The sequence below is a fragment of the Globicephala melas genome, chromosome 16, assembly GCF_963455315.2.
Source record: "Globicephala melas chromosome 16, mGloMel1.2, whole genome shotgun sequence".
NCBI classification, from domain to species: Eukaryota; Metazoa; Chordata; class Mammalia; order Artiodactyla; family Delphinidae; genus Globicephala; species Globicephala melas.
In genome coordinates this window covers 14193624-14218751 of record NC_083329.1, presented here as the reverse complement: position 1 = coordinate 14218751, position 25128 = coordinate 14193624, and the positions used below count along the sequence as shown (strand labels likewise).

At 48.4% G+C, this 25128-nt stretch overlaps 1 protein-coding gene across 5 annotated transcripts in view; it reads right to left on the bottom strand.

Moving 5' to 3' along the window:
• The window catches only part of GFRA1 (GDNF family receptor alpha 1), a 207309-nt gene that overhangs the window by 45816 nt on the left and 136365 nt on the right, over positions 1 to 25128 (bottom strand). For all 5 annotated transcript variants that reach the window (XM_060286210.1, XM_060286209.1, XM_060286208.1 and 2 more), the window contains one exon: positions 22736 to 23072. In XM_060286210.1, the coding sequence (XP_060142193.1) occupies positions 22736 to 23072 (337 nt within the window). The remainder of the gene's footprint in view (positions 1 to 22735; positions 23073 to 25128) is intronic.

Here is a 25128-nt window from a genome sequence, read left to right as displayed (position 1 = left end):
TGGCACGGTGCTCTTTAAAAGCCAGCATGATGTAGTCAATCGCAGAGATGAAGGATGTGTCGGGTCTTGGGAGTTGAGTCCCAGCTCTTCCAGGACAGGCTTCCTCTCCCTTTGTGTCAAATGGCATGTGAAATGGTGTCGTAAATTAACCTCCAGTCTCCAGTATTTTCCAAAGAGAGAAAACAATCCTCCCCAAAGATCCTCACATCCCAGCAGCACAGTCCTCTGAAATCTCTCAAAGCAACGTGTGCAAATGATTACATGTATTGACAAAGGCTCTGACTTCCTGCCCGTTCCATTCACTGAATGATGGGTCAAGTGCTTGTGATAATAACGATGAATAAGTTCCCTGTCCCTGAACTCAAATAACCTGCCATCTAGAAGCTAAGAGAAACAAGTAAAAAGATTATAATACTACAGTGGCTAGCTCTTGATAAAAGGTAAGAAAAGCTGCTAATAAAAATAACACAACGTGAATGAAGTATTTAGTATATATTAGGTATGCCTTCATACACTTTGTATTTTTCCCTGACAACTCTAATAAGGTAAGGGCTATTACTTCGTTTTCCTAATTTTACAGAGGGGGAAACCACAGCCTGAGAGGCTGTAATATTGAGACTGAGACTTGGAGGATAGCTAGGATCCTTCAGGAAAAGGTGGAAGAGGGTACTCGGGGCAGAAGGAAGCAGTATGTGATAAAGTAACCATATTCTTAACAATTACGGAGTGTTTCTACCTGCCAGGCACTGATCTAAGTGTCTGGCATGTATTCACATATTTAATTTTCACAACAACCTTAGTAGGTGATACTATCAGCCCCATTTAACAGATGGAGACACTGAGGGAAAGAGAGGTTAAGTAACTCCTTCCAGGTTGTAGAGCTCTGTGCCGGAGCTGGAATGTGACCACCTTCAGCGGGACTCCGGAGCTGGAAGACATTCTCAACCACTACACCTAACACATGCATCACCCAGAAAATTGTCAGTCGATCACTTGAGATGGTGGGACCATGGGAGGCAAATGGCTGAGTGACAGAGATGGTGCTGGCAAGATCACCAAGGGCCTTGAATGACCTAAGAGTTTGGATTTTATCCTGAAAGCAGTGGGAGTCACAGAAGGATTTTAAACAGAGAAGTAACATGAGCGGATCTGCAGAGGAGGAAGACTCTTGGGTGTCTCAGTTATTAAGCAAAGATTTGCTTGAGACCTCTTCTGTGTCCCCCCTGCTCTAACAGCGATGAGAAGAGCAGGATCAGGAAACTGGCCAAAGGCAGGAGGGACAATGGTGTTGGAGGCTGCAGCCAGCGGAGAATTGAGGGCCAGAAGGGGAGGAGGGAAGGAGGATGCCCTGAACGGTGGGTGTTGCTAGAATGAAGGTCAAGACTGCAAAAAGGAGGGGGCAGAATCAGGGTGTGAACAGCTCAGTAGACAGTGGTGCCGTGGAATGTGGAGGGGGACCCAGGAGAGGACAGTCTGCAAGGAAGACAGTGAGGTGGGCTGTGGGCGTGCTAAGGTCATGGCGCCTTGGGAGTCAAGCGTCTAGTAGGTTGTGCGAGCCCCGGACCTTCATCTGTCCAGTAGCCAACCAGCCCCAGCATCCCAGGACCGCCCCCTGCACACGACCTCCTGCCCACCCTGGGTTAAGAATCACGCTGTAACCTTTTTCAGTGGCTTCCTCCGCCTGGGCTGCAGTGATGCAAACGAGAAAGCTTACATGGCCAGTGTGGGATTAACAAAGAAATTCCACAACTGCATTTCTTCTGGAGACATGAAATCTCCATGACGACAGCAGTGATGAACCTGATTGTTTTCCTCTAAGAAAATGAACAGGCACTAAAGTAGAAATGTATCTCCCTGCGAAAGAGAAATTTCCCACCCTTAAAGGGAAGGAAAAGGCCGGCAAATGCCAAGTTGGCCTTAGGAAATCTGCTGAAGAGAAAACAGTGGTTTATGCAGAAAATATCATATTAAAGGAAGCATGCTGTTAACTGGAAATAGAAAAATGATTATAATGATAAAATCTAGGCACGTCTTAAACAGCAGATGGTCTTTTGACAGTGGGGGGAAAATCATTTACCTACTTTTTCTGTTACCGTTTTTAGGAAAATAGTGTCATGGCAAACAGGTAAGAAACATACTAGTGATGCCCAGTTTCACTCATCCTGGATTATTCTAATCCTTTAAATGTTTTTTTTTTTTCCCCCAGGGCAAATCCCATACTTGGACACAAGCTGTGTGGTTGCTGGAATGGAGACCTGGACAAAGAATTGTGAGATCCTGAAAGAGATCCAGGCTCTGACACTAATAAGCCAGAGTTCCTGAACACGATGCTTGACTACTTAGCTCTTGGATTTCCCTTCCACTTCAGAAAGACAGTCTATTGGACACTTGAAGCTACTTGCGGGAAAAAAATCCACTTGTTTCTGAAGCATTCTTATTTTCATCCATGGTCCCGTTCCACCATTACACATGATTTAGTGCCAAGGCATTTGGTTTCCTTTGAGTACAGAGACCAGATCTTTTTAGTGGATCCCCTCGTCTCACATGCGAGAAAGCTGAGGGCCAAAGAGGTTAAGGTCCTGTTCACTGTCACATGGTAAGTGGTGGCAGAGGGGCCTTCACTGGAAGAGGAATCGCCAACTGCCTGTAACAGCCCTGGAAGGAGAGAGTGAGGAGGGTGCTGGACTTTACCCTGGGATTGAATTAAAGTCGTCAAGTGTCTAATTGCTCTGTGCCTCCCACTGTCTGACCAGCTTTTCTTCAGAGCCTTCTTCCTAAGGTTCCACTGATTTCACAGCCTCAGTGAGTGCTTTGCCTGCAATGCTGGGGCTCAGGAGTGGCCAGAGGGTGCAGACAGACTCTGCCCAAGAGGGTGGTGAGTTTCTCAATGAATGAGGCTCCCCTTTCTTAGGGAGTCTTTGGGACAACACCACTCACTGCCCATACAGGACTGCAAGACTTGCCGATCCACTAGCAACTCAAACTTGGAACAGGATCCATTGATTAATCTGCTCAGGTAAGAAATCACTGGCATTTTTCTCTGAATCCAGCGTGAATGTTAGGGCTTTAAAGTCTTGGTTTTCAACTCAAGCCGTTTAGTTTCTGAAAGCTTTCTCAATGGGTCAGTTTAGAGGAGCCCCAAAATGACAGGCCTGGGAGTGACACGCATCTGTTTCTAATCCCAGCCCTACCTTCCATGGTTAAATACCTTAGTAAGGTATTTAACATCTGCAATCCTCAGTTTTTTCACCTGGAAAATGGGGCCAATGGCATCTAGAGGTGCCTTAAATGGTTGCTGTGACACCTAAGTGACAATTATATAAAGCACCTCGCTCAGAACCTGGAACACACGTTGCCCAATACATTTTTACTTCACATCCCTTCATCTTTTCTCCCCAATTTCTGGTCCATTCTAATGTGAAGCCCTTGCAACAAAAACATCTAGCAAGCTCGACACAGAGAAACATATATCTTTATCTTCTGCTGGCCCTTATATTACATACAGGCAGACCTCAGAGACATTGCGGGTTCGGTTCCAGACCACTGCAATAAAGTGGATATTGCTTTAAAGCAAGTCACATGAAATTTTTGGTTTCCCGGAGCGTAAAAAAGTTATGCTTCACTAAACCACAGTCCATTAAGTGAGCAATAGCATTATGCCTAAAAAAATGTATGTACCTTAATTAAAAATACCTTATTGCTAAAAATGCCAAAACAATTGCAATAATAACATCACAGATCACAATAACAAATACAGCAATAATTTAAAAGTTTTAAATATTACAAGGATTACCAAAATGTGACACAGAGACGCAAAGTGAGCAAATACTGTTGGAAAAATGGTGCTGATAGACTTGCTCAATGCAGGGTTGTCGCAAACCTTCAATTTGTACAAAACACAGTTTCTGCAAAGTGCAATAAAATGAAGTATGTATTTAGAACAGGTTAATCTGTGTAACTGAGGGCTGTAAGTCTGACCAAAACAAATTTGATGAGTCCGAAGCCAGGAATCCTGAGGTGTTACTTAAAACCTCTCAGTCATATGAGCTTATAGAATAAAAGCATTTTAAGAAAAGCTACGTTTTCCCAGGCATTTATAGGGGGAAAAAACGTATTTTTTTAAATGACTCAATATCAGTAAGTTTGTTAATACTGCTAACGTTTTATGCAGAATAAAATCAATTAGAAAAACATGCTGCCCAAATCAGCCCTGGGATGACAAAGCAAGAGCACTGGAATGGTAATTTTCTGGAACAGCGACACAAAACAGATTCTTCCTCTTTCTGTTTTTAGAAAATTACCTTAGCCCTGCTTCTCCGGCAGCCTACTGGAGAGCACATCTGGAAAGCATCCTTCAGCAAATCGGAGCCTATGTTAAACATATTTTGCAGGGGGTGTCTTCTTGCTTTGCTGTTTCCCACTTTGGACCGTACATTCTGGCTTCCCAAAGCAGAGGCCCAGTGTTTGCCAGGGGCAGGCTGTGAAGCTGGGGGGCTCGGGCTGCTCTTCAGAAAGATCAGGTCCTCCCGCTGCCTGGGAGCAAATGTGACCTCTCTGGAGCACCGGCCCTGGGGCAGGTTTGCACGCCCCAGGCACAGATGCTCAAAGCTCCACTGTGTTCCTCAGTCCCTTAATGTGGGTCCCCACTCCTGGCGGCATGAGGAAAGCCTCAGCCAACGATGTGCTTCTTGGTAACTTAGCCAGACCGTGGCCACAAGTTGTTGGGACATAGAGCCGTGAGGTCCAAGAAGCCCTCAAGACTTGCCTAATGCTTTTGTTTCCTGGGACAGGAAGGCCCCTGTGACCAAGGCGAAATCAATGCGTGTTCCCCCCAGATCCCTGCTCAGTCTCATCCAGATTCTTAGGGAGGTTGCAGCCCATTTAACCAAATGCCCCACACCTGTGCCCCTCCCCCTGGGGAGTCCCTGCTCATCTGGCTCCTTGGCAGCTCCCGGCTTAGCACGTGGGTCACAGGAGGCTGCGGTCACTGTCCTCTGAGCTTGACCCACAGGAAGATGGAATGCAGGTGGAGCCACGCCTCAGTTTAGCCCATGTGTCCTGCTTGGGGTCTATCTCTAAGGGTGAGGGCTCAATGAAAGCAAGCTGCAGGGCAGAGATGCGATGCCTCCTTAGCCTTTCTGATCACATCAAACTGCAGCAGCCCCGCCCCCGCCACCACCACCACCAAGGGAAGCCCAGGTCAGCATCAGATCAATCTCAGCATCCCTCAGGAAGTCACCTTGCATGAACACTGACAGCCATCAATCAACATCTGCAGAGCAGCTGACACAGCTTGACAACTAACCTCTACGTGGCAAATCTGGAAAGCCAGTTATGGTAGTTGGCAACGGAATCCATCCCAACCTAGCAGAGGCTCTCTGCAGCGCCTGATGGGATGCCCCAGAGCTGCCCTTCAGCTGGGACTCCTCCCTTCCCCTCCCTCAGCAAATTTCTCCAATGCACACACTGATGGCCACACTCTAAGCAGACTGTAAGTCATCATGGGAGCACAGACACATTGCGAACAACCCTATGCTTCGTGGCCAAGTCAAATAAGTTGTTTTGTATTATCTGTGCTACAGCACGTCTCTAGCGCAGAAAATGTAGCTTTGGTGGTACTTGCTTTTACAGGAAGAAACTGAGGGAGAAGAGAAATAGGGGGTTTTTCTGGGTGATGAAATTATCATTAAGCTTTCAGGTATCCAACAGCTGTCTGTGACAAAGATGCTAAAACTCTTTGAGTAAATCGTATCCAATAAGTTTTCTATATTTCTGCAGGGAATCTTTAGTAATCAGTTTTGTGACTTTTGGCCACGAGGAGAAAAAGAAATAGAAATCTAGATGTTCAACCAATCCTTCGCCAGTAGAACCACACCTTAAAACTCCAGACCAACACCTTGTGAATTTACTTCATGTAGAATTGTGCAGGTACCTCCACCTTCAGGAGTGAATTACAGAAGTTGCCTTACATTCATCCTGAAATCTAAGAAGCTCTAAGTCAACTGCTCAGGTACCCAGGGCAGGAAAGGTCACCCACCATGCTTCCATTTACTTATGCCCACTCTTGCTTCAGAAAAAATTTTGAGATGAATTCGAATGTAGCTTTGATGCAACAGAATAAATGTAAAAATTAGAGAGGGTATTTGGGGCCAAAGAAAGGTAAGACAGAGGTAGAGGTGCAGTCAGTACAAAACGCACACATACACCTGGCTAGATGAAAGGTAAGTACTTGGCTCTGTGCTTTCTAGAAACCACTGGGAAGAGGAGGGAAGTAACTAGTTCCACAATTCACGATATACCGAAAATCAGAAACAAGATAGATTCTCAGAAGAAAATCTACTGTGGGAGGCCGAACAATGACCCATGAAGGTGTGTACACTCTAGGCCCTGGAACCTGAGACCTAAGGCTATGTCACCTGACATGGTAATAGCACCTTTGCAGATGTGATTAAAGTTGTGGGCCTTGAGGGGGGTAGATTATCCTGCACTATCCAGGTGGGCCCAATGTAATCCCAAGGGTCCTTAAAAGTGGAAGCGGGAGACAGATAAGGAGGTGAGAGCAATACAATGGGAGAAAGACTGGACCAGCTTTTGCTGATTTGGAAGATGGAGGGAAGGGCCATGAGCCAAGGAATGAGGGCAAAAGACAACAAAGTATATTTGCCCCTAAAGCTTCTGGAAGGAACTCAGCCCTGCGGATGCCTTGAGTTCAGCTCAGTGGAATTGGGGCAGTACTCCTGACTTCCAGAACTGGAAGAGAATATGTCTGTGTCACTTAAAGCCACCAGGTTTGTGGTAATTTGTTACAGCAGCAACAGAAAATGAAAACACTATGAAACGGCAGTAAAGGTTTTGCAGATGGAATCTGAAAATGGGCCAGGACTTAAATTTCAATTCAACCATTTACTAACCATGACATTTTGGGCACGTACCTTAACTTTTCTGAAGCTTAATTTACTCTGGTAGAATGACAGGAAGTCCTTCCAATGGTTCCTGAAGGATTATGTACGTGTACCTGGCACCTAGCACCTGTTTACAACTGTTCCAGATTCCTAGATGAGGACAGAGTTCATCAGTGCTGTTGTTTCCTGTTCTGCTCTGACCTTGAGACCTCTATGAAGCCCTAGGGTAGAGATGACCACACTGGTATTTCCCTTAGAATCCATCTGCTAATAACTTGACAGATGAAATGCTTTTGTCCTGCGGTCACAAATTCACCTATTCAAGGTCTGTATGTGCTCAATAATCTCACGATTAACATCGGGCTTACACCTTCCGTTAGGACTGAAGAGAGATTTCTCCTGTGAGTCCCCTACATCTTCAAGCAGAAAAATGAGTTTTACAGGACAATGGACTCAAACCCACGGAAAAACAGTGCAAGGCAATTCTACAGGTCACTACATATGATCCCTATACGATGTCCTCTGCTGGCCTGGTTGGCATCAGGCCTGTGTAAATTTAAGGAGGTGCTGTCTGCAGCCTCAGAAGCAAATGTCAAACCATGATGTTTATAGCTCGAGAAATTGAACTCTAATTACTTCAGGGAAACACAGGTAAATTCTAGAAATTATCCCAAATGCTGCCTGGCCTCCTTCAGTCAAACCTTGCTTCTTCAAGGGTTCCCAGAAGATGAAAAATTAAAATTACACAGGCTCTCTTGACTTTACTAATTTGCAAAACTCCCCCCTTTGCCCCTACCCTCAAAGGACAGCCCTGTGGTACCTGAGCCCCAAGCTTCAAGCTCTGCTCAGCCGAATATTAATTTATCTTCCACACATTGAAGGAGCCTAGTTTCTGTGCCCTGGGAGGGGGGGTGGGGATGGCGGAAGACACATGGATGTCTGAATGGTAACAGCCTGCGCTTGCACAAACAGACTTCAAGCAGAAACATATGAAAAGAAGATCTCCTATTAATCCTTAATAGGGTTTCAGGCTTCCTAAGGAAAATTATGTTCAATAGTAAATACACACTAGGTCATTTTTCTTCCAGGCAAGTTGTTTTAAGGTCAACAGAGACTTTGAGCTCAGCAAATAACTAGTCCCTAATATCTTCCTTCCTAGATGGGGCATCGCTCGGGAGATGGAATTGTGGTGTTACGTGTCAAAAGAATAAATCACTTATTCCACCGCTATCAGATGATAATTCCCCCCTTTTTTCAGAAAATCCATACTCTTGGCAGTGATCCATTCTCATGTTTAACATCCTCTTGTCAACAGTACCCTTCCACCCCACTCCATACCCCATTGCACCCCACCATCCCAGTTTCTACATTTTACCTAAAGCTCTCAGCTGCATTTAAAACTACATTCCTCCTTTTTTTTACCCTGTAGGGCAGAGCAGCTGTTTTCCATGGCTCGCATAAGCCATTTTCTAATAAACTGTCCCCTCAACCACTCCACTCAAACAGGGCTTATTTTGACCCATTCACAGTGAACTCAAGGGTCTCCTCTGAGCCCTCCCACCAATCCCCTCCCTGGCTCTGAGCCCCATGGAGGGCGTGGCTTTGGCCTTTCGGCCCACACCTCCCCTCCATCACTTTCTTTTTCCCATCTTCACTTTGATGATACACTGCTTGCACCATAAGAAGGTGAGCACCTGGGATTATGCCTGGCACAAAGCAGATGTTCAGAAAATATGTGTTGAATGAGTGAGTGAATAAATGAATGAATGAATCCAGTGCCACACACTATGGCTCCAATCACCTAGAGACCAATACTCATCATGGACATCTTGGCGTTACAGTTGGGCACAGGTGAGCAGAAACAGCAGCCCCCGTCTAATTCCTCCAGACACTGCACTAACAGCTACGTTCGTCTAGAGCCGGTCACTGTGCCTGACGCTTCATAAGCCTGGGTCACTTAATACCCAATAACCTGACCAGCCAGGTTAGTCTTATTTTACAGTGGAGGACCCTGGGGTTCAGAAAGGCCAACATCCAGCCAAAATCACGGAGCTGGTAAGAGTTAGAGCCCGATTTTGAAGAGAAGACCACAGACTCTCCAGCTCACGCTCACCCCCACAGCAATGAAAGAATTGATGCTCCGTCTTTTATTTTAGTTCTGGGGCATTTGCCGCCATTTTGCTGTGAACCGTGCACACAAGAAGCCGAAATCTGATTTAGGGGGATATAAGGGATCTTTACTAGGCCCAGTAAAGTGTAATGACAGAATCAGTGGGCATTCTTTCGGTTTAATAGTGCTTGCAGTTTAAAAGCATAAAAAAAAAAATATCTGTTGTTACTGTTCAGTAAGGCCCAAATGCAATCCTACGACACAGCCGTGTTCATCTCGGCCCAGGCTGGGCATCCCACCTCCCCAGGCTGTGTACACCATCACCCCTCATCAAGAAGTGAGGGGGGCAAAAAGTGGGGCTCCCCAGACCCACAGGGAGAAGCCAGCAGCCCCTCAAGCACCCTTTCCTGGCTGCAGGGACCGCTCCTAAGGCTGGGGACAGGAGGCACCAGGCAGCAGCTGGCCTGGCCAGGATCATCTCCTTGAGTGCCTTCCCACTGTGCCCGGCACCCATCGGCTCCGGGAAGGGCAGACACACATGTGGGCCCCTTCCCGGAGCTGATGGGTGCCGGGCACAGTGGGAAAGGGAGTGAGCCCTGAAGTTAGACCAGGGGTTCCAATCCCAAGAGCCCCTGCTGCTGTTTCAGCTCTGCATTTCCCCAAGTATGAAACACAAGCACCAACAGCAGGGCTGTGGGCAGATTAAGGCCCAGAACCCAGTGCCTGGCACAGAGTTCAGTGCTCAATGAAGGGCCGATATGAGTGTTGCCATTACTACTCTCAGGGTGCTCTCAACGCCGGCCCTATCTCTCCAATCATAGCTTTGTGAGGCAGGTAATGGGGCAGGTCATGTCTCTCCTCCTTCACACGAAGGGACAGGTGTACGCGAAGCAAGTGCCAAGGAGGGTCACAACTTCAGCTGGGCTCTGGAGGCACCTGAGGCCAGCACACCCTGCCCCAGTGTGGACAAGGACACTACGCCTGGCTCCCTCAAGAGGGCGCTCTCCCACGCAGCCTGGAATAGGGTCCCGTGGACAGGCAGTATTTCGTGGCACCTCTTGTATACCCAGAAAACACCCCTTCCTGTTTCCTCTGAGCCGAGGGATGTTGGGGAGCAGCCTAGAGAGAGCCCCGGGCCTGAGGCTTGTGGAGTGGACTCGTAAAGGTGCCTCGGCAACCAGTCGCCCGGGACCAAGGGTGCTGACCTCCAACTTGGTCATCCAGCACCTAGCTCAGTGCCTGGAGCACGGGGTTCAACAAGGACACCAACCTTCCAAGGGCCAGGGTCACTAAGCACCTACAATGCAAGATGCTGTGTGTAGGGCTTCCCTGGTGGCGCAGGGGTTGGGAGTCGGCCTGCCGATGCAGGGGACACGGGTTCGTGCCCCGGTCCGGGAAGATCCCGCATGCCGTGGAGCGGCTGGGCCCGTGAGCCATGGCCGCTGAGCCTGCGCGTCCGGAGCCTGTGCTCCGCAACGGGAGAGGCCGCAACAGTGAGAGGCCCGTGTACTGAAAAAAACAAACAAACAACAAACAAGATGCTGTGTGTGAAGCAGTGGCTGTAGCGGGACAAGGACAAGGATGGAGATACAGCCCCGTCGGGACACTGCATCTGACGTTCCACAAGCTGCACCCACCACCTGCCCTCTCCTGTGACCAGCAATGAGCTAGGAGTGAAACAGCCTCTGCATGTGTATTTGTGCAGGTCAAGGCTCACGGCGATCTTGGCTCACGGGATCACAGCACTTCTGAATCTTGAACGTCCGTGTGTGGTTGAGTAACCCGCGCCATAGCCCCACCATAGGCGCTGCCCGTCCCACACTCCCTCCTGAGAACCCAAGATGCTTCCACTTGGAAAAAGTGACAAGAAAAGCAGAGTAAAGCATGTCAGCTTTCCTTATTTGAATAGCTCAGGTCAAAGATTGCTCCGAAGGTCATTTTAGAAGGAGGATTTCTATTCAAATAATTGCTTTAAAACACTGTTTTGCTTTGCATTTTTTTCCAGCATAACTCAGACAAATGAATTCCAATCTCAGGCCAAGCTCAGCCTATGGACAACAGGCTGTCTACTTCCTCTGCACACTGAGGGCGAGGTTCCGCCCTGCAGCGGGGCCGGTAAATAGATACATGTTGGTCATGGCTCAGCAGCCTCTGTTTCTGAGGAGCTACCACCTGGGCAGACCTTAGAGTCCTTCACGGTGGATCCCACAGCCCTCCCAACAGAGCCCGACCTTAGTGCAGCCGAGAAACTGCCCAGGTGTTTTCTTCTCCCCTTCCCCAACCTGGGCTAACAGTCACCTCAGTCACAGCTGTGAGGCCTCTCCTAGGTCCCCTGCTGAGTCTCAGTGCCCCACAGGGCCCACCTGGCTGCTCACTCCTCATCCTCAGCTTGCAGACCCCTCGAGCAGGGCGAAGCTCAGCAGCCTAGGTCATCACCTGGTCAACATACCTTAAGGCGGTGGGTTTCCAGGTGTGGACCCCAGACCAGCAGCAGCATCACTGGGACTGATCTAGAAATGCAAATTATCCAGCCCCACCCGGACCTCATAGATCAGAAACTGATCTTGACTGCAGGCTAAAACTGGAGAACCACTGCCCTGGAGCAACGGCACCTGGGAGAAGTCCGGAACCCCCTCTTCCAGGAGGTGTGCGCATACACTCCATGTTGACGCCCTGGGCCCTGCAAAGCCCCCGGCACTCCAGTCCTGCTGAGCCAGTGAATGGACCAACCACCCACCAGAACGCTGAGCAGAAAACTTTCTCAAACCATATCTGTAGCTAAAAATGTTTCACCTCGATTTTTTTTTGTTTTTTTTGCGGTACACGGGCCTCTCACTGTTGTGGCCTCTCCCGTTGCGGAGCACAGGCTCCAGACGCGCAGGCTCAGCGGCCATTGGCTCACGGGCCCAGCCGCTCCGCGGCATGTGGGATCTTCCCGGACCGGGGAACGAACCCGTGTCTCCTGCATTGGAGGCGGACTCTCAACCACTGCGCCACCAGGGAAGCCCTGAGAAGTGAAATACTTTTGATGAGGGGCACTTAAGTCTTACTTTGACAAGATCCAAAGTTCTCTTACTTACAATTTTTGTTTTAAAATGAATAAATAAAGAGTTAAAAACAAAATCACCTCCAGTCTCCAATTCCACACACTCTGAGGTGATGTGGGTGGTTTTCAAGAGACACACACATTGCATCCGAAGCAGGGGCACAGCGGACAGAAGCCGGGCTCTGCAGCCCTGCAGACTCTCCGGGTGCTCATTCCAGCGGCACCACGTGGGTGACTGCAGAAGTTGCTCAAGATTGCACCTCCTCATCTGCGAACGGGGGACGAGGACAGCCCTCACTTCCGGGGTTGCTGTGAAGTGCTCAGCACAGTGCCTGGCGCACAGCGAATGTCACATAAATGTTACCCTCTTCGTCATCATGTTCATCACCATCATTGTCACCCACAGCTTCCTGCAATAATGTCCCTGGCTCTGCAGATTCTGGGCCCCTGAGTCCTGTACAACGAGCCACCCTGCCCCCCCCCCTTGTGGCTTGCTTCCTAACAGGATGATCGGATGATTCATGGCACAGAACCACCCAGACGAGAGGAAGGTTCAGACTCAGCGGCACTGAGTCAGTGACTGCCCTTTGCTGGATGGCTCACATCACTGACTCAGACACAAGCACCTCTAAGGACCCTTTATTCACAGTTACTCTGGGTCACTGAAGCAGCACGTGTCCCGTGAGGCTGCCAGGGGTGCCCCCACTGCGTATTCAGTTTAAACAATAGTGAATCTAGGACTCCAGGCCCAACAAACTCGTGGCCAGCTCCATCCACGTCTCAGTGGGTATCTTTGTATGCTGATAACTGTTTATTCTAGACAGAAATGCTCTTGAGATGACACACGGTCCAAACACCTCTGGACTTTGTCTACCACCGCCTCTGCCCCCCACTTTTCCCTAATGGTGCCGACTGAAAAGATGGTGATGTACAAAGCTTAGCAACACAGCTTCACGTAATGGAGCTGGAATTTCCATGCGCCGCTTAATGCTGTGGGTGCATAAAAGTGTAAAGCAGTAAAAATCTACCCCTTCCATCCACAAATCCTGCCTTAAAGGTCTCTGTCTGCTACTGGAGCAGGGATGGCGGGGGGATGCTGTATTTGGAATCATAAGCTTTCTTTGTCCTCTGTGATCAAAACTTGCGGAAGGTGTGAGGGAGAAAGAAAAACTTATTGAGTCTTTGCTTTGTTAGGTGGCAGGCACTGTGATGATGCCATTGCAGCGATATCGCATTTAATCCTCATGGCTGCCCTGTGAAGATGGAGTCGTTACCTCCCTTTGTAGATGCAAAACTGAGGCCACGAGCTGCCCATGTTCTACAACTATCATAACCAGGATGCGAGCCCAGGGTCGCCTCACTCACAAACACATTGACAGTCACTGGGGAAGGAAAAAAAAAGTCCCAACTCCAGCTTGGTGTGGTACTTTTCACATTGATGGTTCTTTTAAATTCTTATTTTCCTTGGATGTAAAATTTTCTGCGTAATTAATTGCTTTCGGAAATCACAGAGCAATTTCCCATTCACTGAGGTGGAAATGTCTCGTAGAAATGTAAGTGTCAACATGACTGCAGGACATCTAACTTGGGGTAGTGCCTGAGTGGGGGTCTGGGGTTTCCTTGGGTGGAGCAGGACCCCAAGCCTGGCTGTGAGACCCGGGCTCTAATCATACACGACAGCCACCCGGTGACGGGGGGCAGATTTCCTCGCACAAAAATGAGACAGCTCTGGGTCACAGGCTATGGGAACTTATGTCAACTGCAAACCACGCATGATCAAAAGAAGTCTTGTGTCCTGTGGAGGCCGGGACAGTGAGGCAACAGCCTCAGCTTCAGGGGTCAGCATGCCAGCCAGCATGGGATGCCCTTGGACCCCAAAGGATGTTGGTCTGGATAAGGGGGCAGCCCTCTAGGAATACTGGGGTCTCCCTTTCCACCACTCTTTGCTCCGTGGATAAAGCACATTTGAAAAAGAGAACGATATAAAACGGAGGCATCCCCTCCCCTTGAAAGAAGAAAAAGAGACTGTAAATTCTGTATGGTTGGGTTTCGGTCCATACTTGAGCAGGGAGCTAGTTTACGCTGCCTGGGAACTTCACGGGTCCTAGTACGTGAAATGCTCACTGGGCAGAGCAGAAGGGTCCCCTTTGAAGAGGAACAGGCTGCACAAAGCAGCAGAGGGGATCAATTGGGTTCTTAGACAAAGTGGCCTGAAATCTGGGTTCCAGAAACTCCCTTCAAGTCCCCACCCACTCCCACTTCAGCATATCTGGGAACAATTCCAGGCTTCTCCGCACCCACCCCCCACCCACCCCCCCCCCCGCCCCCCGCACGTTTTATCAGCACTGCATTCAAGATGCAATCACAGAATGGAAGTTCTCCTATGATTAATGAAATGGCCAGAGGGCAAGGAGAAGGCAGGAAGGCAAACACCTGGATGACGCCCCCCCCCCCACCCGTGACATAACCATGGGTTGTTTAGAGCTGGTTGTAGCTCTGTGACAACAGAGAATTCATCTCCCATGAGATACACAGCCAGGTCCCTGATATCTGCTGCCTGGGGGGAAGTGAGGGTCAAGGACTCTAAACTCCAGTGACACTTCAGCAGGGAGTTACGGAGTTCAAGCAACCAGGTTCCTGGGAGCTCCTGGGTGACGGTCACATGGCTTACACACCTAGGACCCTCGGGTCAGACAGACTGTGCTCATTGAATGTGCCTGCATAAATGACTGAGTTAATAATAAGAAGAAAACCAGTGTGGTCTGGAAAGATTTTTTTCCTGTTTGTAGAAATGATTTGCAATCAGTAAGCCGTCACAGAGAAAGCACTCTATAATAAGCAATGAATGCTCAAAAGGAAATTAAAGTAAGAACTTAATGACCACATATTACCTGAGTAGCTTCTTTTCTTTTGTAATGTTTTAAGTGATGCTAGGAGGCTGTGATGGACATTATGTCCTAACGCTCTGTGAAAACTATCTTTAAAACTGATGCTGTCTTAGTTACTGAGCCATAAAGAGCGTCCAGACCCGAGGCTGGATGGGATTATCATTCTGCCCGTCTGAAACTAAAGGTGGTAAGGCTGAACGGTATAAGAACATTGTATTCTTGTCATGAAAGACAGTCATTTGGAAAGAATGACAGAAGCCAGATTTTGGAGTTGGCAAGATCAGGCTGGTTCCTAGCTCCTCCACGTGGGCTGAGATCATGGGACCCAGTGCCTCTCATCATTAAAACCCAGTAAACGGGTTGTTGTTCCCACATCTTCCTCAAATCCACAGCCCTGGGCCTCTGTCCCGTTTCTACCCCTGGTGGTCTCTCCCGTGCCTCTCGTCCTTCCAGCCCAGCTCAGATGACAGCTTCTCCAGGAAGCCTTGCTGACCCTCCAGGCCAAGGCCAAGTTGGCTGTTCTTATCTCTGTCCTCCCGCAGCACTTTGCACCTTCCTGACCACAGACTCCACACTAGGCTGTAATGACTGTATGTGCACCTGCCTTCTTTTCTGCACGGCCAGTGAGGAGCCAGGTCTTTACTCCTGGCACAGTAACTGCAGACCAGCTGGTTGGATGGATGGATGGGTGGGTGGGTGGGTGGATGGATGAATGGACAGATTTCCTATGTGCTGACTCTATCCTCCTGGTCACCCCTCATCTGGTCCACTGCAAGCACATCCTATCTGGCCTCCTGGCCTCTCCCCACCCCAATCCTTGCCCCACACTGCCACCTGGGCACTCTCTGAGGTCCAGCTGATCATATCTCACTTCCCCTGCCCCTTGTAGGATAAAATCCAACACTTCAACATGGCACCGGAGGCCCTCAACCTCTTGCCTTTGTATCACACTAATTTTTCTCCCTCTGCCTCCAGGACAGACCCTAGACCGCCTCCCACTCCCTTCACTATGTCCTCCCAAACCCGAGTGCCTTCTTTCTGCTTGATGTTCCCTACTTCTCACCTGCTGAGGCCCAGTCTGAATATGGGTCCTGAGACCCTCCACTATGACACCTCCTCCCCCAAAGAAATATGGGGCTCTCTTTGGGCTTTCTGGGTGGATACAGTTCCATTCCTTTTCCCTCCACTTTCATACTCAAAGGCAGCAAAAGACAGTCCTGCGGTCAAAATTCCATCTGTCCATGTGGTTCTAATAACTGGCAGAATGTACAAATGTAAAGGAGTGTCTGAATCTCTCTGTCTCAGGGCCAAGAGTGGCCAATGTGACTCTGGTGAGGACGTGGGCCGGTGAGGGAAGGGGTGAGGGGAAGCAAGGGGAGCCCCTGAGCTTGGGCAGGCACCGGGAGGGGCTGGCTGGGGAGAGTGAGAACGCTGAGTAAATCTGGACGGGCGTTTTTTAGCAACAGGCTCCAGCAGGAACAGACAAATGGCTTCACACCCGTCCCTGCCAAAGGAGAGATAAGGAAAGAGATAGAAGGCAACAAGATAGAGCAAATTGCAGCGGTTTCCCGCCTGATTCACAGCTCAGGTTACCCCTGTTAGCCAGGGATGCAGTGAGCTCAGACCCTGCTTAGCCGGCGCTGCGTGGATGCACAGGCTGGGGGTGGAGGTCTGGAAGATCCACCAGGAGGCGTGTTCCTCCCCGCATCCAGCAGATGCTGGAGGACGTCCATGCTTTTTGCTTAATGAATCACCGTACACACACAGGAACCCCCTACCTCACCAGGAGTCCAGGGGGCCTCCAGCCAAGAGATGGGGGTGCCGGAGGGAGGCAGGCAGCTCGCGCAGGTGGGGCGCATTAAAAAACAAGCTATTCTGGGCTTCCCTGGTGGCACAGTGGTTGGGAGTCCGCCTGCTAATGCAGGGGACACGGGTTCGTGCCCCGGTCCGGGAAGGTCCCACATGCCATGGAGCGGCTGGGCCCGTGAGCCATGGCCACTGAGCCTGCGCGTCTGGAGCCTGTGCTCCGCAACGGGAGAGGCCACAACAGTGAGAGGCCCGCGTACCACCAAAAAAAAAACAAACAAAAAAAAAAACGAGTGATTCGGCACTCTGCATCGCTAAAGACACCCATGTAATCATTTGAAATGAAAACTGCTCAAATGAACTAGAAAATGTTCTACTTGTATTTTCTCATATTCCCGAACCTTTCTTTCCATGGTTCAGAAGTTTGCATTGTCTAACTGCTGATTTCCATTTGTGAATGAATCAGCGTAAAATAAAATTGAGTGCCAAATTAATCTACCCTTCTAGTTTTAGGCATTAATTATCCTCTGAGCCATTTTCTCCTGCACTTTGCCACACGTCAAGACAGGCCCGGATACAGTGGTGTAGAATCCAGTTTTCAACGCAGGAATGTAGCCCAAACAGCAGAGGATGTCCCTGATTTCTAAGAGCCACAGTTTACTGTGCAAAACAGGACTGATTCCAAGCAAAGGAAATACATTCCTCACCTTTCAAAGGTGCACTAACACTGTCAGACCAAGTAAGTTACTGGAGAAGAAATCTGCTGCATGGTCTTGTGACATGTTTCCTCAGTTGTGTCCCAGTTAACAAATTAACAACATGTTTCCTCTAAGTATAACAGGGTCAGCCTCAGTGTGGAAAATGCGGCGCTGCCTAGGGCAGAATTTTGAAAATTACATATGCTGTTCTTCTGGAGCTATACCAAGGGAGATCTTCTTGGCTGTGCTAAAAACAAACAAAAAAACCCCCCAAAAACCAAACAAACAAAAAAGAAAACCAAAAAACCCACCACCAACAACGAAAAAAACAGGTCTCCAGGATACAATTATAGGATCCTTAGTCCCTAGGGAAAGGTAGAACCATATGTACTTGGTCACTTGGTAAAAGCTACCGCTCTTGGAAACAATGAGGATACAGAGCCTGGGCACCGGGAAGAGCAAGTATATCTTGGTGGGGGGGGGGGGCTAGGCAAAAAGCCTTGGAGACAGAGGGCAGAGGTCCTGATCCCTTCCCTTCTGAAGTTCAGCATTATCAGAATCTTTCCAAAAGCTATGAGGTACCCTTGACCAAGCACTGCTGAAGCCTTAAAAAGGCAATGTGGAACAACATGGATTGACCTGAAGGACATTGTGTTAAGTGAAATAAAACAGTCACAGAAGGACAAATACTGCATGATTCCACTTTACATGAGGTATCTAAAATCATCAAACTCGTGGAAGCAAAGAACAGAATTGTAGCTGCCAGGAACTAGGGGGAGGGGTAAGCAGGTAGTTTCTTTTTTTTTTTTTCATTTTTATTGGAGTAGAGTTGATTTATAATATTGTGTTAGTTTCAGGTGTACAGCAAATGAATCAGTTATACATGTACATATATCCACTCTTTTTTAGATTCTTTTCTCATATAGGCCATTACAGAATACTGAGTAGAGTTCCCTGTGCTATACGGCAGGTTCTTATTAATTATCTATTTTATATATAGTAGTATGCATGTGTCAGTCCCAATCTCCCAATTTATTCCTCTCCCCTTCCTTATCCCCTGGTAAGGTAGTTTCTGATGAGTGGGAATAAAACTTCAGTTATACAAGATGAATAAGTTCTAGAGATCTACTGTACAATATTGTGCCTATAGATAATACCATATTGTGCACTTAGAAACCTGTTAAAAGAGTAGACTTCACGTTGTGTTCTTACCACAATAAAACAAGAAAAGAGAGAAAATGCAAATACAACACTCAAATCCATCTAGGCTACATTGCCAGGAAAGGGAGAGTCTGAGATACTGTGCTCAAGTTGGAGGGCTGGCTCTGGTGGGAACCCCGTAGGACCCAGCCCCTAGGGCAATATGTCACGCTTTGGGAAATAGTGGCTGCATGCTGAGTATGAACTAAGAGTTGTTACTCTGCACCCAAGATGCAGCACCTCTGCTGCAGGTGCAGAATGACCAAGAAGGGCACAGTCACCAAACCATAAAGCAACCTCTGGGCTGTCCACAACAGCGACACCGTGTGGCAGCAGCTAAACCCACAGGTCAGGCCGGCTGGCCAGTAGCCTCAGGCTCCCTCTTTTCCTGGCATTGGAAGCAGAACAGGTTTTGGAAAATAACTGTATAATTCTTAGATGAAAACAGGAGGGGGCATGCTCAAGAGAAAGATGCTAGCCCTTTGGGTAATGAAGAGCAGCAGAGGCGCCTGAGTGATTAATGAGAAAAATTAAAGAGCTATGAACATATTTGTAGCACCCTGAGTCAGAGCCCAAGGGCTGAGCTTAGCTTGGAGGTCAGAATTTGAGGGAAAGGAGGAGAGGCACAACTTTAAATTATGTATATATAACCACTTGCATCGGGAATTTGGTCCTTTAGGACCAAACCCCAACCTGACATCCTTCCAGGCACTAAGGAAAGCAACCGGAGGACAATGAGTATGGGAGACACTGTGCTTCAGGGGAAGAACTGGAGGCTCTTAATCTCATCACACCCTTCTAATAACACCTCCGCGTTTGCTTTTCTGCAGGCAAGCTTGGAGGCCTAAACAGTCAAGCTCTCGCCTGTCCCCAACCACCCTAAGAGGAAAGAAACCTGTCAGCTTCCCTAAAAGGGAAAAGGAGAAAAGAAAACAAAGTCAAAAGGAAAAGCTAAAGTTGCATCTCCTCTGTTTGAAGGCAAAACGCAGGAGAGAGGTTTTGCACAGAGGCACCGCTGGACCCTGGGGAAGGAAACCTGTGTGCTTCGAGTTGGAAATCATTAAGCGCAGGGAGGTTTCAATGAGCTTCAGCAGCTCTTTGATAGTCCCTGATGTTGAGATGGCAATGGAGCATTTGAAATGTGAGCTTTCAAAGAATATGCTTTTTAGGAAGCGATTTTCCCTCTTGCTATCCCTTCGCTTTGGGGATATTCAAATTAGGCCTTTAGTCATCCCATTGGGGGTACCTCCATTCCTCCAAATGGGTCTGGGTCAGAGCAGCTCTAACATGAAACCCTGCCGAAGCCCCAGCTGCTGTTCCACGTAGTAGTAACTCCAAGGGCTTTGCCGAGATGGATTGAGATGAGATGCAATAAAAGGCATAAAATTAAAGACAAGACTAATAAAACCTGATGAAAGAAAACACCGCTAGCTTACCTAGCAGCTTAAATTACATTTACCACATCTGACAGGGAGGGGGTAATCATGAGTAATAAGCTCAGGCTCTGGAAAGAAATTACGGGATAAATAACTTAAGGACAGGTAACACCAGGGGAAGTCACTGATTCACCTTCCCAGAGAAGACTCGAGACGGTTTAAAACCCACCAATCACATGCAGGCAAATTTCACTTGGGAGGGCCCTCGAGAGTCTAGGATTTGGATTCCCAAACATCCCAGAGCCAGGAACCTGGCAGCAGCACCGAGACTGCTTCTGGTTGCAGTTTCCAGTCCAGCCCGACTTCACCCCACTGCCTGGTGGCTGTTGTCACCACAGCCCGACCTCGGTGTGACCAGGCACAGTCAGTCATCAGGTGAGGGCTGTCCTATTGTCCCCTGTTCCTTTCTGCCCCATCAGCTGAGGCCACGCTATGCTACTTGGGCTGCCTCAACACAACCAGTTCCTGGAACCAGGCTGGTCCCCAGACAGGACCCAAACCATCCCATTATCTGCAGATTCCTCCTGCCACCTCCTTGGAACACACCAAGTTCCCAAACTTCCAGCTGTTTCTCACCACAGCTTAGCAGGGAAGCAATCTGATTCACACCAACTAACTGACTAATTCACACTAACTCTCCGAGGATTCTCTCTTTTTAGAGAGCAGGCCAGGTAATGCAAATGGACCCCTCACGGTGGGCTTTGAGCCTGCACAGGAGGTGTCAGGAGCCTCCTCTGGACCTCACTTGCAAGACAGACCGCGTGAGAAGAGAAGGAAAGGCTCCATCACCATGCTCTCTCCGCCTGCCAGCCGTGGTCCAGTGGACGGAGGGCTCACGCACTGCTCCATTCCCTCCCCTGACAGCAGCCTCCCATCTCCAGGCTTCCTGGCTTGGACCCATCAGTGAACAGGATAATGTCTCCTGTAGAGACAGGGAGGGGCTGTCTGGCTTCAAGCCAAGGAAGACCCTGGAAAGTCCTGCTTTTAGCAGAGGGATTCCTCTGCTCAAAGACTAAAGGGACACAGGAACTTGGGGTCTTCAGAGGACAGGTCTTCAGATTCTCTGTCCCCTGGCATTCTAATGCCAGGCTGAGCTCCCACAGCTTCTCCCTTGGTCCTGTCCTCACCACGTTCATCTCGAGCAGGGCATTCTTAGAGTCCCCGGCTGATTGCCTTCCCCAGGTTATAGCTGCGAGGAGGTCCTGCCTCTTCCTCAGGATCCTTAGAGCACAGTGATCCCTGATCCTAGCCCTCAGTTAAGAGGGTCTCAATGGAAGAGGGGCGTGAAGGTGAGGAAGAGTCTTTGGAGAAGTTGCATTGCCTGAGCACCTGACTCCTCCCAAGACAAGCTCGGCCATCTGAGTTCTTCCTCAGATAGCTTCCAACTTGGAAAAAAATGGAGGGATATTACTCCCCGGAAGTCTTCAGCATGAGGGAGTTCTACAGATAACAAGGACTTTTATTTTTCTTTGGTCACTATTAGAGCTAGTCTAAGGAAAGAATGGGACTCCATTCTATCAGAATAAAACTTAAACTGACAAAACTCAGCTTACCAGAATCCTCAAACTATCAGTTTTTTCCCTGCCCTCTGCTCTAGAAACGGGAAACTTACAAGAAAACAAACACAAAGTCACACCCTCATCTACTTGTCCACCTGTGAACATTTATCAAGTGCACAGGATCTTGTCAGTGGCGGCATTTGAAGATTCCTGGCTCTATCCTGGGGGCAAAGTACAGGTGTTGTCCGATGATGCCCCGCCTGCATCTCTATCCTGTGCTCTGAATCTAGCACCAGCATTGCCTCAGGCGGCAAAGAGTCAAGTCTCTGCTTATCAAAATCTACTTGCTTTCTGATCAGCAATGAATTCAACTCAAAGTTCTGGAAGGACTCACATCAAATTGTTGACAGTGATGGCTGGGAGCAAGAGGAAACTTCCCTTTCCCTCTACTAATTCTATATTGCTTTTTTGCTTTAAAAAAAAACACACACACATAGAATATATTCATGGAGTCCTTCAAACATTAAAATAAATTAATAAATGGCCAAAAAGGAAAAGGAAGTGACTCTTTTCAACAACACTGCCAGGTTTCGATGGGGGCTGAGATCCGGAAGCACGGAAGGCATCTATTCTCAGCCACATCGTCGACTGAATGGCCCAGAGCAGACCCAGGCATTCTGGAAGTTCTCCTCTTAGGGGCTGGACACGGCTCCATCCCTCCCTCTCGCTGCTCTCTTCCAGTTTTCTGACCTTGATGACAAGAGCCCCCGTATTTCCAGCACCTGCTACCCCACTTACTTAACGCTTTTGACCCCTGGCAGCTCTCAGGTCTAACAGAGGGGGCACATGCCTTCAAGCTCACCTGGGCTCAGGTGACCCTCTGCGCTTACGAAGTCCTATTGACCTCATTCCAGCACCTCTCAAAGCTTCCCTCAGGTTAAAGACGGGAACCTTCCTCAGCACAAAAGGCTGATCAGCTGCTGAAGAACCTCGTGCTGGAGGCAGAGGTCAGGTTTTGGCCCATCCATCCCAATGACTCCCCTCCCCCACCCCCCTGCAGAAATTCAGAAAATAGAAGCCTGGCCACTGAAGCAGCATAAAGGTTCTCTCCACCATCTCCTTAATCACCAGGCTGCTAGCACGCGCTTACCTGCAGATGTAATTCGTCTTGCAGGAGTCCTGCAAATTCAAGCAGTTGGGCTTCTCCCTCTCCTCGTAGGAGCACACCGGCACGATGGTCTGCCGTCTCCTCTCGGTGCAGGCGATGTCCCGGCAGGAGCAGAAGAGCATCCCGTAGCTATGCTTGGCCGGGACCTTGTCGAAGAACTGCCGGAGGGCCTTGTGGCATTTGCGCCGGTTGCAGACATCGTTGGACATGCTGGTGGTGCACGGCGTGATGTACGCGGACCTGTACTTCTTACAGGTGTCGTCTAGGTTGCAGGCCTTGGCGGCGTCCAAGCAGTTGTTCCCTTTCGGGATGTGCTCCACTGCAAAAGGAGAGAAAGGCGGGCATGATCACAGGGCTGTGTGCTGGGGCTGCTCTGCTTTCATTGAGATCTGGCCATTCACCTGGCAGTGCTGGCAGCTCTGATCAACTCTGTGTCTTGAAGCTAATAACTTAATGAGTTCATGACAATGAGGAAGTATCAGGGGCACAGAGGCTGGGAGCCCACGGCAGCACACAAGCTCCTAGCGTTGTCTCAGATGTATGATTAGGAGGTGTTGAGTAAGGCCAAAGGAGCCCAGGCACCTGCCTGACTACATATAAACAAGGCAACAGAAGAACAAGTTTCCAGCTCCTGGTTGGTAAATTGAAATTAGGATAAAAGAAAAAAGCAACAAATTATATACTTGTTTATTACATAATATATAAAATGATATGCTGAATGTAAGTATAATTGCCATGCAATCCTCCAGGAATATAATCATGTAATAAATGCGCATAGTACATGTTAATTACTATATGATTACAGAGTAATTGCACGGTTATTTGAGCCCAGAAGACGGAATATTATGCTAGCTCTCTAAACAGGAAGAAGCAACTACATCGAAGCTGTAGTTCTAGCTCACAGGCCACTGGAAGAGAACCAGAATAAATTACATAAAAATTTGCAAACCTCAATTACCATTTAACTTACTGCATAGAAAATTTGGGATCTATGAGTACTGAGGTTGCAGGTTAGAAAAATTCAGTTAGTATTTTGGATAGAATTTCAATGGGCTTACAAACCACACGCCTTAGGCATCTCACAAAACATATGTTGCCTTCTGTCCAAGCCCTCTGTGCTCATGCTGTCAGAGAAACCAGTGCTGTCCACTGCCAGGCTGCCCGCTGAGAGGCCTGGAGAGAAAGCACGGAAGAGGCAGGGCTCACTGGGGTGGGCTGGCAGCGCCAAGGCTAACGGGAAAAGTCAAAAGATGAATGGACAAGGGAAATTAAGCTCATTTCCCATAATATAGGTCTTCGCCAAGCAAGGCGAAGTGATGGAAAAACCTCCTAGAGCCAAGTTATGAGATGGTCCATGGAAAATTGATGATTAGGTGTAGCAGGGACCCTCCAGAGACAGCAAGAAGGCAGCAGACAAGCACCACACAATCGTGGGATTCAATCCCCAGCAAGTTCCTGCTCAGGCCTCAGCCCCTTCATGGGTTCTGAAACCCCCTTTCATTCTCTTTATGCACCCAGTTGGTGGGGACCATGAAAGCATTTGAGAATTAGCAAGAGAGGAGACAGGGTCTAGCTGGGTTGGGTGGGACCAAAAGACAGGGCAGTGCATTTGGTATCTAAAAGGCACATGGGATATTCAGCCTTAAATAAAAGAAGGAAACCTGCCATGGGGAACAACATGGATGAGCCTTGAGGACATTATGCTAAGTGAGATAAGCCAGTCCCAGGAGGACAAATACTGAGCGGTTCCACGTATATGAAGTATCTAAAACTCCCAAACTCACAGAAGCAGAGAGTTGAATGGTAGTTGCCAGAGGCTGAGGTGAGGGGGAAATGGGGAGTTGTTATTCAAGAGGTATAACGTTTCAGTGATGCAAGATGAATAAGTTCTAGAGATAGGCCTTACAACATCACACCTACACTTAACAATACTGTATTGTGCACTTAAAAATCTGTTAAGTGGCATTATTTCACTCTTTTGGATGGCTGAGTAATATTCCATTGTATATATAAACCACATCTTCTTTATCCATTAATCTGTCAATGGACATTTAGGTTGTTTCCACGTCTTGGCTATTGTAAACAGTGTTGCTATGAACATAGGGGCGCATGCATCTTTTCAAATTATAGTTCTGTCTGGGTATATGCCCAGGAGTGGGATCGCTGGACCATATGGCAGGTCTATTTTTAGTTTTTTGAAGAACCTCCATACTGTTTTCCACAGTGGCTGCACCAATTTACATTCCCACCAATGGTGTAAGAGGCTTCCCTTTTCTCCACACCCTCTCCAGCATTTGTTATTCATAGACTTTTTAATGATGGCCATTCTGTCTGGTATGAGGTGGTACCTCATTGTATAGTTCTGATTTGCATTT